At 49.4% G+C, this 18,474-nt stretch overlaps 1 protein-coding gene across 1 annotated transcript in view; it reads left to right on the forward strand.

Moving 5' to 3' along the window:
- The first annotated feature begins 386 nt into the window (after positions 1 to 386).
- The window catches only part of SLC39A4 (solute carrier family 39 member 4), a 66,521-nt gene continuing 48,433 nt past the window's right edge, over positions 387 to 18,474 (forward strand). The window contains exon 1 of the mRNA XM_053395096.1: positions 387 to 446. Within this exon, the coding sequence (XP_053251071.1) occupies positions 402 to 446 (45 nt within the window). The 5' untranslated portion in view covers positions 387 to 401. The remainder of the gene's footprint in view (positions 447 to 18,474) is intronic.

The raw sequence follows: 18,474 nt of genomic DNA on the forward strand, positions 1-18,474 counted from the left end.
TCTCTGGGTGCTGACCGCTTAGCTCCATGTCTTCAATGGGATCTTCTCTCTTGACTGTTCAGCGGGAGTTACCGTATTTTTCGCTTTATAAGACGCACCAGACCACAAGACACACCTAGTTCTTAGAGGAGGAAAACAAGAAAAAAAATATTCTGAATCTCAGAAGCCAGAACAGCAAGACGGATCACTGCGCTGCGAAAGCAGTGATTCCTCTTGCTGTTCTGGCTTCTGGGATAGCTGCGCAGCCTGCATTCGCTCCATAAGACGCACACACATTTCCCCTTACTTTTCAGGAGGGAAAAAGTGAGTCTTATAGAGCAAAAAATACGGTAGTTGTAAGCCTGTTAATAGCATCAGCTGCACCAAGTGACGACTTTCTTTTTTCTCTTGCAGTTTATCACATGGTGGAAAATAGAAGCCAAGCTTCCCATCAACAATGCCTGGCAGTAAGTATGGCAACCTGTTGGAAATGTAAGGCGTTTGCACTGAGAACTTGAGATTCGGTCCTTTGGAGGAAATCTCTTCTGAAAAAGAAAAGCAGAAACAAAATGTGGCAAGTGTGATGCATCTTTGAACATGGACCTCTGGCTTCAGACATTGTAGCAGACGTGTTCATTGTCATCCAGAAATGTATTAACTGCTATTGTGAATACAATACAGTGGTACCTCGGGTTAAGTACTTAATTCGTTCCGGAGGTCCGTTCTTAACGTGAAACTGTTCTTAACCTGAAGCACCACTTTAGCTAATGGGGCCTCCCACTGCCACCGCACCACCAGAGCACGATTTCTGTTCTCATCCTGAAGCAAAGTTCTTAACCCAAGGTACTGTTTCTGGGTTAGCAGAGTCTGTAACGTGAAGCATATGTAACCTGAAGCGTATGTAACCCAAGGTACCACTGTACTAATCAAACCGACCGAAGTGGTCACATCAGGTAGTGTCCACCAGATGGCGAAGGAGCTCTTTAAGACTTATATAGGCCCGGAGTTGCCTTGCATTTGGAAATCTCAGAAAGCAGAGCTGCTTTGGTTTCTCAAGAGCATGTTAAAAGAGCCAAGGGCTCTACTCAGCATGCAGGCAGCACAATCATTTCCCACTTGGGCTGAAAGAATGGGTCCCTGATTGACTCCAGCTGCAGAAGCCGAGGCTGCTTGGGCTGGGGTATTGTTTGGGGGGGGGGGGGAAATAAGTAATACAAATTACTTATTTGTATCTTTATTTTAGAGCTTATGATTTACTTTGCATGTGTACTTCTTGATGTTTTATTTATTGTTCAAGACTGCTTTTGTTACGTTTGGAATTAGTAATTTTGTTCGTTTTGCAAGACACCTTGAACATAGTTTGAACTATGGAAAGGCAGCATACAGATAATACAGGAGTCAGCAAACTTTTTCAGCAGGGGGCCGGTCAGACCTTGTGGGGAGGGCAGACTATATTTGGGGGGGGAATGAATGAATTCCTATGCCCCACAAATAACCCAGAGGTGCATTTTAAATAAAAGCACACATTCTACATATGTAAAAACACGCTGATTCCTTAACCATCCGCGGGCTGGATTTAGAAGGCGATTGGGCCGGATCCAGCCCCCCGGGCCTTAGTTTGCCTCTCATGGATAAAACGATTATGGATGGATGTATATCACCTCTCAGTATTTTCTTCTCCATGCCCAACTCCCTCAACATAGCTGTCAACCTTTCCTTTTTTTGTGGGAAATTCCCTTATTCCTGCTGCTTCCCACTGCTATCCCGGATTGTTAGATATCCCATAGACTGTCCCCAGGACAGGCGAGGATGCTGATCCCTTATTTTCAAATCTGAAAGTTGACAGCTATGTCCCTCAAGCATTCCTCATAAGGCTTGGTTTTCGGACCCTTGGACATTTTGGTCACCCTCCTTTGCACACCCTCCTTTGCACAACATCTTTCTTAAATTGTGGCACCCAGAACTGGACACAGTATTCCAGCTGTGATCTGACCAAGGCAGGTTAGATCAGTACAATTACCGTACTTCCTTTGATCTGGACACTAGACTTCTGTTGATGCAGCCTAGAATAGCATTAGCTACTTTTGCTGCCGCATCACACTCTTGACTCATGTTTAGCTTGTGGTCCACCAAGATGCCTAGATCCTTTTCACATGTACTGTTGCCAAGTCAGTTGTGCATCTGCAGTGCCACAAATCCAACTCAATGGTGTAACATTGGAAAATGTCAATCACTTCTCCTACCTAGGCAGTTATCTTTCCACAAGGGCCAACATTGATGCCGAAATCCAGCATCGCCTGAGCTCTGCGAGTGCGGCTTTCTCGCGATTTAAATGGAGAGTGTTTGAGGACCGGGACATTCGCAGGGAAACCAAAATGCTTGTTTACAAATCTATTGTACTACCAACCTTACTGTATGCTTGTGGAACATGGATCACTTACAAACGCCATCTCCAACTCCTCGAAAGATTCCATCAACTGTGTCTCCAAAAAATTTTACACATCACTTGGGAAGACAGGCGAACTAATGCCAGTGTACTGGAAAAAGCAAATATCACCAGTGTTGAAGCAATGATTCTTCATCATCAACTTCGTTAGACTGGTCACGTTGTGCGGATGCCTGATTATCGTCTTCCAAAGCAACTACTTTATTCTGAACTTAAAAATGGAAAGTGTAATGCTGGTGGTCAACAAAGGAGGTTTAAAGACTGTCTCAAGGCAAATCTAAAAAAATGTAATTTAAACACTGACAACTGGGAAACACTGGCCTGCGAGCACTCCAGTTGGAGAACAGCCTTTACCAAAGGTGTCATGGGCTTTGAAGACACTCAAACTCAGGATGCAAGGGAGAAACGTGCCGAGAGGAAGGCATGCTTGGGAAATCCACACCAGGACCAACTCCCACTCGGAAAGCAATGTCCCCACTGTGGAAGGAGGTGTGGATCCAGAATTGGCCTCCACAGTCACTTATGGACTCATTGTTAAGACCGTGTTTATGGAAAACACTCAGCTACGAGGGATTGCCAAAGAAGCATCTGGTTATTCCTGCGTAAGTGTAGAACCATGCATTTGCCCCTGTTGAAATTAATTAATTAACCAGCAGGCTTAATTAACCAGCAAACTAAGCCAACCTTCTTTGTTTTGGGCTGGATGGCTGGGTGGGAGTTGGCATTGACCTGCAGGCTTCTCTTTGCCTTTCACCAGTGGGCAGAAGTGGAATCTGCCAGCGGTAGCAAAGAGATCTCTGTGTGCCACCTCTGCCTTCTGTCCTGGCTGTTGCACAGATGTGGCGCTACTGAAAAGCCCTACTGGGCTTTGCGGATGGAGAAAGAGGGCAGTTAGGAATACTCCCTGAAAGGATAGATGATTTTAAAAACTGGACTGCTGTGCATCAGCATCTTAAAAAGCAGAGACATCACCTTGCCAACAAAGGTCCGTATAGTTCAAGCTATGGTTTTCCCAGCAGTGATGTATGGAAGTGAGAGCTGGACCGTAAAGAAGGCTGATCGCAGAAGAATTGATGCTTTTTGAAATATACTCAGAGTCGTGAAGTGATTTCATGCTCTTTATTCAGCTCATAGTGGTGAGGAGGAATGAATGAAAGTCCCCTCAAAGTATCTGCTTTATATACATTATTTACACAATGGGCTGCACATGATTGGCTAATTCCGGAATTCTACTGTAAGCCAATCAGGTTGTGGATTCACTTCTATCTGGAGCATGATTGGGTAGTTCCTGCCAACCAATCATGCTGCTGCATTGTTCTAGGACCAATCAGACTGCTGCATTCTGAATCCTATTGTTCTAGGACCAATCAGACTGCTGCCTTTTGGATCCTATTGTTCTAGGACCAATCAGACTGCTGCAGTTTGGATCCTATTCAACTCAGTACATAACACCCCTCCCCTCTAAGTTCCAGTCCTGCCCGGGAGGTCGCATTCATAGTCCTCGAGGTACGCTGGCGGCCTACGTGTGCGTTGCGGCCTGGGGTGTTCCCTGGTCCGGGGTCCAGGTTCTGGCTCGTGTTCCAAGGATGCTGGCTGTGATGGGGCTATTTGGTCTGGCGCAACCGGCTCGCTCAGTCGTGGTTCTGGTTCCGGTGTCCTTTCGGCCTCGCAGGTCCTCTCTGTATTTACTGATTCTGCCTCTCCTGCTGGCCCCTCGTGCTCTATGGGCCTCACTGCCCCTCTGTTCCCTTGGGACTCCTCTGACCTTTCCTCCTCCTGGTTTTCTCCCGGGAATCGTCGCCGTATCTGGTCGCAGTGGCGGCGCCAGCATTGCCCCCCATCTGTTAGCACCTCATACGACACGGGGCCAGTGACCCTGGTGACTGTGGCGGGTACCCATGCTGGGCCTGCCCCAAAATTCTTTGCGTACACTGGGTCCTGGGCCTCGAAGGTCCGGGGGTTCCTGCCTTCCCCCACCACTACCTCATCCTGAGCTCTATCGGGGTGAATGCGGTCCAATCTGATTGCAAGGCGCCGACCCATTAGTAGTTCAGCGGGGCTCCGGCCAGTCGTTGAGCTGGGGGTGCTGTGCTGTGCTAGAAGGAATGTGGCAAGGCGGTACTCCCAATCCCCTTGCGTCATGCGGCGAAGGGTGTCCTTGGTGGTCCGCACCATGCGTTCTGCTTGGCCATTGGTGGCAGGATGGAATGGCGCCGAACGGATGTGGCGGATGGCGTTCTGCGCTGTGAAGGTTTGGAATTCTCCTGACGTAAATGCAGTCCCGTTGTCTGAGACGAGAGTGTCAGGGAGCCCGTGGGTTGCAAACAGCCTGCGTAGTACCCGGATGGCTGCGGACGTAGAAGTGGACGGTACCAGTGCGACTTCCAGCCATTTGGTGTAGGAGTCCACCACTATGAAGAATGTTTTCCCCTGAAAGGGGCCAGCGAAGTCCACATGCAGGCGTGACCATGGTGCTCGGGCGGACTCCCAGGACTGGACTGGGGCCCTTGGGGGATCTGGGCGGGATTCTTGGCAGGCCTGGCAGTGTTTGACCCAGGCCTCTATCTCTCCGTCGATCCCCGGCCACCACACATAACTCCTGGCAAGGGCCTTCATTCTTACTACCCCTGGGTGTGTCTCGTGTAGGGCTGTGAGGACCCTTTTGCGGAGGGGCTGGGGAACAATGACCCTGCTTCCCCATAACAGGCACCCCTTGTGGGCCGACAGTTCATGTTTGCGGGTTGTGTAGCCGGCGAATTCTGGCCCGGGGCTGCTGCTGGGCCATCCCCTCCACACCCAGTCCAGGACCCGGGAGATGACCCTATCTTTCTTGGAATGGTGTGCAACTTCTTGTGCCTGAATGGGGCGGTCGGGAAGCAGCTCCAGGCTCATAACCTCTTGTGCAGGTGCTGGGTCGGGGCCTGTTTCCGGTAGTGGTAGCCTGCTGAGGGCATCCGCATGGCCCATCGCCTTCCCCGGACGGTGAATCAGTGCATACTGGTAGCTGGCAAGGAAAATTGACCACCTGAGGACGCGAGGAGACAGCACTTGGGGGGTCTGCTTTTCAGGGGCAAATAAGCCAAGCAACGGCTTGTGGTCAGTCACCACGGTGAAGGGCCGCCCGTACAAGAAATCATGGAATTTTTTTACTCCCTTCACGATTGCCAGACCCTCCTTGTCGATTTGCGAGTAGTTCCGCTCGGTTGCGTTGAGTGTCTGGGAAAAGTATGCCACCGGTACCTCTCTTCCATCTGGGAGTTGGTGTCCCAGGACAGCGCCAATTCCATAGGGCGAGGCATCGCATGCTAGCACCACCGGCAGCCTCTCGTCGAAGTGTGCCAAGACCGAGTTTGAGACAAGCAAGTCCTTGACTGCCTGGAATGCGGCCTCCTGGCGCTGGCCCCACACCCAAGGGGCCCGCTTGTCCAGGAGTCTGTGTAGGGGCTCTGCTACCGCCGCCTTGTGGGGAAGGAAGGAATGGTAAAAGTTCAATAGTCCCAAGAAGGCCTGAAGTTCAGTCTTGTTCTTGGGCGCTGGGGCATCACAAATGGCCCGTACCTTGTCCCCAGTCGGGTGGACCCCTTCTGCGTCCACCATAAATCCCAGAAAGTCCACCTGAGGCACTCCTAGTAGACATTTTTCCCGCTTCACCTTGAGACCCGCCGTCTGGAAACGGTGCAGAACGGTGCGGAGGCGGTCCTCAAACTCCTCTGGTGTGGGCCCGGCAATCAACACATCATCGAAGAAGGGGGTGACGCCAGGAATCCCTTTAAGTAGAGAGTCCATTAGATTCTGGAATATGCCTGGTGCCACGCTGACACCGAATTGCAGCCGCTTTACCCTGAATGCTCCTCTGTGCGTCACAATCGTCTGTGCCTCTGCTGTGGCCTCATCTACTGGCAGCTGTTGATATGCTTGGGCCAAGTCCAGCTTGCCAAAAATTTTCGACCCAGCCAGGGTGGCAAGAACATGGCTGACCACTGGCACTGGGTATGCATGGGCCGTGAGGGCCTTGTTTATGGTACATTTGTAGTCTGCGCAGATGCGGACTGAACCATTAGGCTTGACGGGCGTGACGATTGGGGTTTCCCAGGGGGCATTAGGCACCGGCTCCAGCACTCCTTGCTCCACGAGCCGGTCCAATTCCTCGTCTATACGGGGTTTCAGGGCGAACGGGACCCGGCGGGCCTTGAGCCTGACCGGTCGTACTGCGGGGTCAAGCTGTAGAGCAATGGGGGGGCCCGTATACTGTCCCAATTTCCCATCGAAAACCCCCGGAAATTCCTTGCATATTGCGTCCACGTCCACTTGTAAGCTAGTGTGGTTCACCCCGGTGACGGCTAGCCCCAGTGGTCCAAACCATGCCAATCCCAGTAAGCTAATGTAGGGGCCCTTGACCACAAGCAAGTCCAGTTGCCGCGTCCGCCCTCGGTATTGTACCCTGAAGGTCCCCACCCCCATTGTGGGGACCTTACGTTTTTGGAAGTCCCGGAGGGTGAATGGGGCCGGCCTGAGTTTGGGACCCCCAGTAGGACACAGTTTCCTTAAGGTCCTTGCCGAGATTATGGATAGAGTTGAACCCGTGTCAAGCTCCATGCGGCATGGGGCCCCCTCTATCTGTACGTCAACATAAATTTTCTCTACGTTGGGGTGGGGCAACTGGTATACCTGGAATTCCGTGAGCTCTGTCGAGTTGCCTTGGTGCGTTGGGCCCCGGGACCTGGGGCTCTTGGATTGGTCATCTGATGCCTGGCGTCGGGTGGGCCGAGCCCGACACACCCGGGCGATGTGTCCCAATTTTCTGCACTGCCTGCACTCTGCGTTGCGGAAACGGCAGGTCCTCCTCTCGTGACTTTCTCCACAGCTTGCGCAGCTCCCTCCTTCTCGTCGAGGCAGCTGTGGTATGTGGGCTGCTTGAGTGCGCTGCTGTACTCGGTGCACCTCCTCCCTGTCGGATCCTGAGTCGTCGGTGAGGTCTTCGTGGTGGACCCTCGGTTGGGACAGCTGGCTCGGCCGTGCCTCTTGCGTCGACCTCTCGGCAGCTTCCGTTGCCAGGGCCTCCTCCAGAGCGACCTGGAACGTTAGGTCCTTCTTAGCGTAGAGGCGTCGTTGCAGCTTCTCATCCTTCAGGCCACCGACGAGGCGGTCACGAAGCATGTTCTCCAGCTCTGAGAAGTTGCAGAACCGGGCGGCTTGGCGGAGAGAGGTCACAAACCCAGTTATGGTTTCCCCAGGGGCTTGCCGCTTTGCGTAGAAGGCATTTCGACGAGCCACCACTGAGGGCTGCGGCGAAAAGTGCCCCTTCAGCTGTTCCATTATTGTTTTGTATGGAACAGTAGCGACGTCTTCAGGCGCAAGGAGAGCCCGGGCGATTTCAAACGTCTCCTCTCCGCAGACGCTGAAGAATATCGCCCTCTTCTTGGCGTCTTCTTCGTCGGTGACCCCTTTGGCTTCTAGGAGGAAGGTGAAACGGGAGGCGTACGCTTCCCAGTCTCCAGATGCTGGGTTGAATGGCGAGAAGCTGTTGTCGGTTGCCATTCTGAGTTCCTTGTGTCCCGGAGCTGAAGCCTGGATACACGGTGCGAGGCAGCGGTGCGGCAGGTGGCGGTGCTGCGGTGCTGTGTGTGGCAGTCAGCTCAGCGGGATCCCATCCTCGTCGCCAGTGAAATATACTCAGAGTCGTGAAGTGATTTCATGCTCTTTATTCAGCTCATAGTGGTGAGGAGGAATGAATGAAAGTCCCCTCAAAGTATCTGCTTTATATACATTATTTACACAATGGGCTGCACATGATTGGCTAATTCCGGAATTCTACTGTAAGCCAATCAGGTTGTGGATTCACTTCTATCTGGAGCATGATTGGGTAGTTCCTGCCAACCAATCATGCTGCTGCATTGTTCTAGGACCAATCAGACTGCTGCATTCTGAATCCTATTGTTCTAGGACCAATCAGACTGCTGCCTTTTGGATCCTATTGTTCTAGGACCAATCAGACTGCTGCAGTTTGGATCCTATTCAACTCAGTACATAACACTTTTGAATTCTGGTGCTGGAGGAGACACTTGAGAGTCCCATGGACTGCAAGAAGATCCAACCTCTCCATTCTGAAGGAAATCAGCCCTGAGGGCTCACTGGAAGGACAGATCCTGAAGCTGAGGCTCCAAGACTTTGGCCACCTCATGAGAAGAGAAGACTCCCTGGAAAAGACCCTGATGTTGGGAAAGATGGAGGGCACAAGGAGAAGGGGACGACAGAGGACGAGATGGTGGGACAGTGTTCTTGAAGCTACCAGCATGAGTTTGACCAAACTGCGGGAGGCAGTGGAAGACAGGAATGCCTGGAGTGCTCTGGTCCAGGGGGTCACGAAGAGTCGGATACGACTAAACAGCAACAAGCTGTGCATCTAATCTGCTCAGAGAGGCTGAACTTCGTGCACTAGGTACCCGCTGAGCCTCAGACCGTGCCGTTTGTTTATTCCACGCTCCTGGTATCTTTGCACCCAGGTGACTGCCAACTGAACTCCACCAACTGGTAAAGTCTGAGCCCCATGACTGCATTTACGAGGTGTGTTATCGGTGCTTCTTCCAAAGTCTGGCGTCAACAGCTGATAATGGGGGGCAGGCAGCAGGCAAAGGGCTCCCACCTGGGGAAGGAGAGAGGCAATAAGGTGCAGGAAGCACGTCAGGGCAAAGAAGAGCCTGCTGGATCAGGCCAGTGCCCTGTTCTCACAGTGGGCAACTGGAAACCCACAAGCAGGATTTGAAAACGAGCCCTCTTCCCTCCTGCAGCTTCCAGCAACTGATATTCAGAAGCCTTGCTACTTCCAACTTTGGAGACAGAGCAGAACCATCCTGTCTAGGAGCCATCAGTAGCCCTCTCCTCCTCCATGAATAATTATTATTATTATTATTATTATTATTATTATTATTATTATTATTTTACCAACAACCGAAACACAAACAGTGAAACCCTCCAGGTGGCTGATACATTGGGTATACATGATAATAACATATTCAAATCAACCATATGTACAATTCTATATACATTAACACTCCTCCCTCCACAAGGTTTATTTAACTTTTAGCATTTTAATTGCCCCAAATTGTTCAAACTTGCTCAAATAATTCAATATCTTCTCAAACCAATCCTCCTCCTTCTCACTGAACTTAAACCCTTTCGTTTTGTATATCTTCACAGTTAGATATTCTAAGGTTATAATATTTTTTCAGTTTTTCCCTGCATTGGTTCACCCCTAGCTCTTCTGCATTTTCCCGATTACTCGCTATAACCTGTCTGGCTGCAATTACCATCAAATTTACCCATTTTGTTTCAAACTCGGTGCTACTCAGGCTAATAAGAACCATTAATTTAGATATTTCCACATTCCTACCGACAATTCTCAATATTTCTCCTCCATGAATTTCTCTCATCCTCTTTTAAAGCCATCTGGGTTGGAGGCCATCCCGGCCTCCTGTGGCAGGGAGTTCCTCAGTTTAAACATGCGCTGCTAGGAGAAATGCTTCCTTTTATCTGTCCCGAAACTTCCCGCAAGTCACTGTCTCTAGGAATCCTGCATCCGCTTGCCAACGCTGCCGAAGCTGTTGGCTTCATCTCACAGCGTAATCTGGAGACCGTGAGCACCAGTGGGGCAATGTTCTGGCTGCTTCTGGCGGTGGCAGCAGCAGCAGCAGCTTTGAGTTGTGTGTCTGTGCCAGGGCACATGTGCCCGTTGCCACCCAGGCCAGACCTAGCTGAGCCCAGGGAGGTAACAACATGTCCTGGTGATGGATGGGCTGTGCAGTTTATCAGCTGGGCTACCGGTATTAATGGATGCATGGAAAAGAAGATTGCATGGAGAAGAATGAACGGTCAACAGGGGGCCATTCCTTCAGGCCACACCACAGCCGCACCCTATATTTAAGGCACATTGCTTTCCCCAAAGAAACCCAGCAGCTATAGTGTCAGGTGTCCGTGCAGGAGCCAGGCCCTGTGACCAATAGGACTCTGCAGGACTGGGGCCTTCCTAAGTTTGTTATGAAAAGGCAAGGTGCAACCTCACAGGTGAGGCCAATTGGTAACTCATTGCACCTGGTGGCAAGAGCCGGGAAGGGATATAAGGTCAGCATTTCCCTTCGGCTCTTTGCCACAGCAACATTTTCCCTGCCTTTCTGTGTTTGGCTTCTTGCTTCCTGATCCTTGAACCTTGGCTTCTTGACTCCTTGCTTCTTGATCCTCGGACCGCTGACTTCGTGACTCCCTGCTTCTTGATTCTCGGACCCCTGGCTTCTTGACTCCTGGCTCTCTGACCCTCGGACTCTTGGCTCCTGACTCCTGGTTTCTGGACTCCCGTTCCTGCTCTCACCCTGCCATCTTGCCTCCGGTCCTGACATCCCCTGCCAGGACTTCGGTCGCCCATGAACCGGACCATGACATATAGGTTGTTAAGGGTGCCGAGAGCTGTAGCTCTGTGAGGGATAAACTACAGTTCCCAGGATTCTTTCGGGGAAGCCATGTACTTTAAGTGAATGGCATGGAAGTTTTAGCCAGGGGAAAGGCAGGAGAAAGGTTTAGCAAGAATCGCTGCTGAGAATTCCTTATCTGAGATACCAGAAACTTCTCTAGAGATTTGTAAGAACATCAGAAGAGCCTGTTGGATCAGTCCAGCACCCTGTTCTCACAGGGGTTGACCAGATCCCACAAAGAGAAACCTGCAAGCAGGACTCAAACAATTCTCCCCTCCTGGGGTCTCCAGGATTCAGAAGCATTGCTACCCCCCAGCTGTGGAGGCAGAGCAGCGCCATCCTGGCTAGGAGCCATTGATAGCTCTCTCCTCCTCCATGAATTTTTCTCATCCTCTTTTAAAGCCATTCAAATTGGTGGCCATCACTGCTTCCTGTGGGAGGGAGTTCCAAAGGTTAACGAGGCGCCGTGTAGTTTAACTGTCCCAAATTTTCCGAGCATTCAAATTCATTGGATGTCCACGAGTTCTTGTGTTATGAAAAACTTTTCTCTATCCACTTTCCCTATGCAACTCATAATTATATAAATGTCTACCATGTTGCCTCTTGCTTGACTTTTCTCTAAACTAAAAAGTCTCAAATGCTGCAGCCTTTCTTCAGAGGGGAGTCACTCCATCCCCTTGCTCATTTTCTGAAGCTTTCCTTTTCTGAAGGAGCGTAACCACCTCCATCGTTCTGCCCAGACACTGAGGTCCAGTGCCGAGGGCCTTCTGGCAGTTCCCTCACTGCGAGAAGCAAAGCTACAGGAAACCAGGCAGAGGGCCTTCTCGGTGGTGGCACCCGCCCTGTGGAACACCCTCCCACCAGATGTCAAAGAGAAAAACAACTACCAGACTTTTAGAAGACATCTGAAGGCAGCCCTGTTCAGGGAAGCTTTTAATGTTTGATGCATTACTGTATTTTAATATTTTGTTGGAAGCTGCCCAGAGTTGCTGGGGAAACCCAACCAGATGGCGGGGTAGAAATAATAAATTATTATTATTATTTATTTCCAACTATGCAATATCCCTTTTGAGGCGAGGCGAATGAAATTGTACACAGTACTCCAACTGCACCCTAGATTTGTATAAGGTCATCATGATATTTTATTTTCAGTTCCTTTCCTAATTATCCCTAGCATGGGAATTTGCCTTTTTCATGGCTGCCACACACCGGGGCCACATCTTCATCGCTTCCAGTAATTTGGAGAAGGGTGATATCTGGGAACACTGCAGGAAGAGGGACAATTTGCTCCTTGACCTCACACCAGCCAAGGAGAACTTCTGGAGGTCAGCCAAAGACTACAGTTCAGAGGTGATTCAAGCCGAAACTTCTTATATAACCTGCAATCTTCCTCATCATATCTCACACAAGGCAGGGGAGAAGTTGGCATGAAGACAAGGTATTAGACTTCGGTTTGCCTGTCCGCACTCTGATCTCAGCAGCTCTAAACAAGCTTTCCAGGAACTTTCTGTCGCCATTAAGAATGTCAAAAGAACTCAGCTGCTGCTGGATCAGACCAAAGGGAGACCGCAGAATCCAGCTCATTCCTTTGGAGAGTAGCCGGTCTCAGAGGACTCTGGAATACCCACAACCAGGGCAGGAGACAGCTGCCAATCGAGGCCACAGTGACATTGACAGTATAGCCGCCGACACCCATAGGATTTCCATTATTTTGTAAAAATTATACCCTGCTTGATTGCAAACAACAACACCCCCCCTCAAAGCAGTTTACGAAAAAGTTCAAGAAATACAGATGTTGTTGTTGTTGTTTAGTCATTTAGTCGTGTCCGACTCTTCGTGACCCCATGGACCAGAGCACGCCAGGCACTTCTGTTTTCCACTGCCTCCCGCAGTTTGGTCAAACTCATGTTGGTAGCTTTGAGAACACTGTCCAACCATCTCGTCCTCTGTCATCCCCTTCTCCTTGTGCCCTCCATCTTTCCCAACATCAGGGTCTTTTCCAGGGAGTCTTCTCATGAGGTGGCCAAAGTCTTGGAGCCTCAGCTTCAGGATCTTTCCTTCCACGGGGCACTCAGGGCTGATTTCCTTAAGAATGGATCAATTTGATCTTCTTGCAGTCCATGGGACACTCAAGAGTCTCCTCCAGCACCATGAATACACCATAATGTGAAACTTTCAGGAAAGTAAAGGCAACAGTAGGCTGGGGACAGATTAAAACTGGCACCAGGTTTCTAAGCATCTGGGAAGGCTCGTCTCAACAAAAATATTTTTAGCAGGTGCCAGAAAGACTGTGGTGAAGGCTCCTGCCTAGGGTCAAGAAGCAGGGAGTTCCAAAGATGCTGCCTCACTAAAAGAGGAGGTTCTTACAAACGCCATCCAGATACCATGTGGCAGCTGTAAAAGGGCCAGTTCCCACACCATTTGAAGCGGCTGAGTGGGCAGATGGGGAGCAGGTGATCTCCTGCCAACCTAGCAGTTCGAAAGCACGTCAAAGTGCAAGCAGATAAATAGGTACCACTCCAGCGGGAAGGTAAACGGTGTTTCCGTGTGCTGCTCTGGTTCACCAGAATCGGCTAAGTCCTGCTGGCCACATGACCCAGAAGCTGTACGCCGGCTCCCTCGGCCAATAAAGCGAGATGAGCACCGCAACTCCAGAGTCGGCCACAGGTGGACCTAATGGTCAGGGGTCCCTTTACCTTTACCTTCATGCTTGACGCTGGCAATAACATCAGAAGAGATTACTGGATCAGGCCAGTGGCCCATCGAAACCTGAATCCTCTTCTCACAGTGGCCAACCAGAATCTGTGAGAAACCAACAAGCAGGATTTTAATACAAGGGCCCTCTCCCTTTCTGTGGCTTCCAGGACTTGGGATTCAGAAGCCTTCTGCCTCCAGCCATGAAGGCAAAACATTGTCATCCTGGCTAAAGGTAAATGTAAAGGGACCCCTGACCATTAGGTCCGGTCGTGGCTGACTCTGGGGTTGCTGCACTCATCTTGCTTTATTGGCCAGGGGAGCCGGCGGTACCTATGTATCTACTTGCACTTTGAGGTGCTTTCAAACTGCTAGGTTGGCAGGAGCAGGGACCGAGCAACGGGAGCTCACCCCGTCGCGGGGATTCAAACCGCCAACCTTCTGATCGGCAAGTCCTAGGCTCTGTGGTTTAACCCACAGCGCCACCCGCATCCTGTCATCCTGGCTAGTAGCCATCAATAGCCCTCTCCTCATTGAATCTTAGAGTTGGAAGGGACCCAAACAGGCACCCCCAAACTCGGCCCTCCAGATGTTTTGGGACTACAACTCCCATCATCCCTAGCTAACAGGACCGGTGGTCAAGAATGATGGGAGTTATAGTCCCAAAACATCTGGAGGGCTAAGTTTGCAGGTGCCTGATCTAGTCCAACCCCCTGCGATGCAGGAATCTCAGCGAAAGCATTCCTGACAGATGGCCATCCAACCTCTGCTTAAAAACCTCTGAGGAACGAGAGGGAGACTGTTCCACTGTTAACAGCTCTTACTGTTTGTGAAATTGTCCAACCCTCTTTTAAAGCCATTCAAATTGGTGGCCATCGCTGCTTCCTGTGGGAGGGAGTTCCACAGGTTAACGAGGCGCCGTGTAGTTTAACTGTCCCCAATCTTCCCAGCATTCAAATTCATTGGATGCCCATGAGTTCTTGTGTTATGAGAGAGGAAGGAAAATTTTTCTCTATCCACTTTTCTCTATTAAAGTCATCCCAAGTTGACGGCTATCACTGCTTCCTTTGGCAGTGAGTTCCACAGTTTAACTATGCATTGCGCAACAAATTACATTTCCCCGCCTCCCGTCCTGAATCTTCCAGCATTCAGTTTCGTTGCGTGTCCATAGCGTTATGAAAGAGGCAGAAAGACTTTAGGCAGGCTCTCTCTGCCCTCGAGAACCCAGCGGTGCCCAGATTTTGCCATCTGCTCACTCACCATACAGACACCCAGGTACACATCCTGTTCTTCCTCCTCTGGGTCCGTATGGCCTGAGGCATCCCAGCTATGAGGAAGCTGGCGGGAGTGAAGTCGCTGGGGAACCCCCCACCCAGGATGACGCAATCCCAGGGGCCCTTTCTATGTCGAAAGAGCTCAGGTTCCTTTCCATGAATGGGAGCAGAGAAGCAAGTGAAAAGAAAGTGGGCAAATATTGAAGTTAACTTAAAAGGTGCGTGACAAAGGTCAGGGGAAAAGGAGGAGGAGAGGCATGGCAGCAGCAGCAGAACACTTTGCTCTGGGTGGGGAAATTAGTCCCCCACCCCACCCAGAGTAGAAGAGAGAGAAAGAGGTTTTAACATGCAGCTTAAAAATAACAATAATACTGGTTTTATTTAGATTTTAAATTGGGCAGGGGTCAATGAGTTTAATATATTCTTTTAAGGAAATGGGTTAGTATCTCTCATGACTTACATCCTCCCTTCCTCTAAGGAAGTTGGTGTCCACACTTCTCCTTTCCAATCTCACAACAACCCTGTGAGGTCAGTTGGGCTGAGAGGCAGTGATTCGATCACAAGAGAGGTTATTTCAAGAAAATTAACTACGAACCCCAAAATCTGAGATCCTCTCTAAACCCAGTCCAAAGTTTTGCAGGTGGGGTTTTTGTTTTGTTTTGTTTTGTTTGCAGCATTTTGCTGCGAAAACCCTGTGTTTTGCAGCACCCCACAAAACTGATCAATTGATACATCAAATGTGGGGTTCGTACTCAACGTTAACTATGAACTCCTCAAATTTGGGGGCCCCTCCAAACCAGTGCCAAACAGTTGCAGTTGTTTTGTACTGTTTTTCTGTTAAAACTCCACATTCCGCAGCGTCCTGCAAACTGAGCAATTGCTGCTCAAACCTACGGTCATAGCTATTGCCCCAAAACCCAACGCTGTCCACTCCAAACTGGTGCCAAAGTTTGGCAACCGTTTCCAGCGAATGGCATTCAGAAACATACCGGTATACAACCTCTGACTCTGGTGGCAGAGCATAGGGGGCTAATGGCCATCAATAGACCTCTCCTCTGTGTTGTTACGGAAAAATCTAAGTGTGAGGCTGCTCAGTCACCCAGCTGGTCGGGCAGAGCCCACGGGTCCCTGCGGAATAAAGGAAGGAGTCCAGCCACCAACCGGAGCAAATAACTGTAGACCCAAGTTTGTTGCGCAACAGGTTCAAAGAGGAATTTTGAACCCTGAGGATGGGGTGACAAGGACTTTTAAAACTTTCCCACCATATCCCAGAATACAGTTCATACAGCATCATTGATACATCACTGACATGTCACAAAAGGGGAGGGGTAGACAGGGGTTACACTAGTTTAACTTTAGCAAACATGTCCAGACAAGGCCTTGGTACAAGTTTAGTATAAGCAGACATGGAAGGGCAAGACTCAGGTATAAGATTAGCATAGGCAAACACTTCTGAAGTCCCACCACCCAAAGTACAAGAGAACTTCCTTTGCATGTCTGGCCCCTTGGCAAGTTTGGTGATGGAATTAGGCTTTCCTTGGCCAACAATCAGCTCAGCAATTGTCACCTATGGGAACTTCCTGGAGTCCCTTTCAAGGGGAAAATAGCTTTGGAATGGAGAAACTGGCAAAGGAGTTGATTTTATATTATTTTTAAAGCTAGATAACTTCATGAGCTGTCAAATTGAAAGGGTGATGTTGTTGTTGTTTAGTCGTTTAGTCGTGTCTGACTCTTCGTGACCCCCTGGACCAGAGCACGCCAGGCCCTCCTGTCTTCCACTGCCTCCCACAGTTTGGTCAAACTCATGATGGTAGCTTCGAGAACACTGTCCCACCATTCCGTCCTCTGTCGTCCCCTTCTCCTTGTGCCCTCCATCTTTCCCAACATCAGGGTCTTTTCCAGGGAGTCTTCTCTTCTCATGAGGTGGCCAAAGTCTTGGAGCCTCAGCTTCAGGATCTGTCCTTCCAGTGAGCACTCAGGGCTGATTTCCTTCAGAATGGAGAGGTTTGATCTTCTTGCAGTCCATGGGACTCTCAAGAGTCTCCTCCAGCACCAGAATTCAAAAGCATCCATTCTTCGGCGACCAGCCTTCTTGATGGTCCAGCTCTCACTTCCATACACCACTACTGGGAAAACCATGGCTTGAACTATACGGACCTTTGTCGGCAAGGTGATGTCTCTGCTTTTTATGACTGATTCCCCTTGCCATCTCGACAGAGTCAAAGCAGGGAGGCTGGGACGACAATTCTCCTTCCACCTGGGGCTTAAGGCCTTGCTTGGTTAGCCCTTAGCACAGCTGAGCCCCTAGGAGTGGGCTAATCCTGGAGCAAGCGGGACTTGTTGCTCCAAGTGAGCCTCCGGTTATTAACTTTAAGGGTGTGGAGCCAGGATTGCAGCTACCAAACCAGAATGGATTGTCTATCTCTGTTTGCTGTTTGTCTTGGCCACATCGCTCTGCTCATTAAGCATCACAAACCTAAACCGCAGAGGAAAAGAAGACATTCTTTGTACACAGCAAGATTGTCAGGGAGGATTTCTGTGAGATCAGTGCATAGCGGCAAAGTTCCAGGGTTATAATTTGCGTCAAAATGATAATTAAAAACCAACAACCTTGCAGGTTCTTCTGTAAGTTTGAAGGTGTGCAGGGGAGCAGCAAAAACTACAGAGATTCCTGTGGCTCAAAGACTCGCAGATTTATAATGGTGTAATCTGCTTTCATGGTGGTTTCTTGTTTTGCACCTGATGAAAGAGGTTCTACAGTAATCCCCCAAAGCTTTTGCCGGATCTGCATGTATTTAATGTTCCATTACCCTGTTTTGTTGTGCTGGTACGTTAGGAGCTATTTATAACCTGAGCAGTTACACAGCACTTTCAGAACATTCTCAGATGCTGGAGAGACAATGTGATGTAGTGGTTAGAGCATCAGACTAGGTCCTGGGAGACCAGGGTTCGAATCTCCAGTGAGCGATGAAGCTTTCCTGGGTGACCTTGGGCCAGTCATCACCTCTTAGTCCTAACCTACTTTGCAGAGTTCTTGTGAGGATAAAATGGAGGACAAGAGAAATGGGCTGCAGGGGGTTGGAATGGATGACCTTTGGGTCCCTTCCATCTCTGATTTAATGAATGCTGCATACCAACAAACGAACGTGTTTGCATTAGGGGATGTCCTGAAGTAGAGGACCTTATGCATTATATCTTGCGCTGCCCCTTATATAATGATTTTATATCTCCTTGCAGACACAGATATGTGACCTGGCGTGTAGCACTCTTTGCAACTGCCACTAGGAAAATTAGAGCAAATTATATAGCCAAGATAGCCACCAACTGTAAAGGAGATGAATTTATTTGACCCTATCTACATCAAGCTATATTCTATCTTTGTCACCAAATTCCTAATATAATTGCACATTGTATTAATTAACATTATTTTTTAATATATTTGTGGCTATGTGATGATTTTAGCCTATAAATTTTATTGTTTAATGTCTTAACCTGTATATTAAGGTACTTTTATAGCTCTTTTTAGAGTAGGTAATGTCTTTATAATATAAATGATGTAAGTTTTTTTCTTAATCCAGCATATTTTCTTTTAATTGTTAAATGATTCTGTGTACATTGC

This window comes from Podarcis raffonei, chromosome 7, assembly GCF_027172205.1.
Source record: "Podarcis raffonei isolate rPodRaf1 chromosome 7, rPodRaf1.pri, whole genome shotgun sequence".
In the NCBI taxonomy this organism is placed as follows: Eukaryota; Metazoa; Chordata; class Lepidosauria; order Squamata; family Lacertidae; genus Podarcis; species Podarcis raffonei.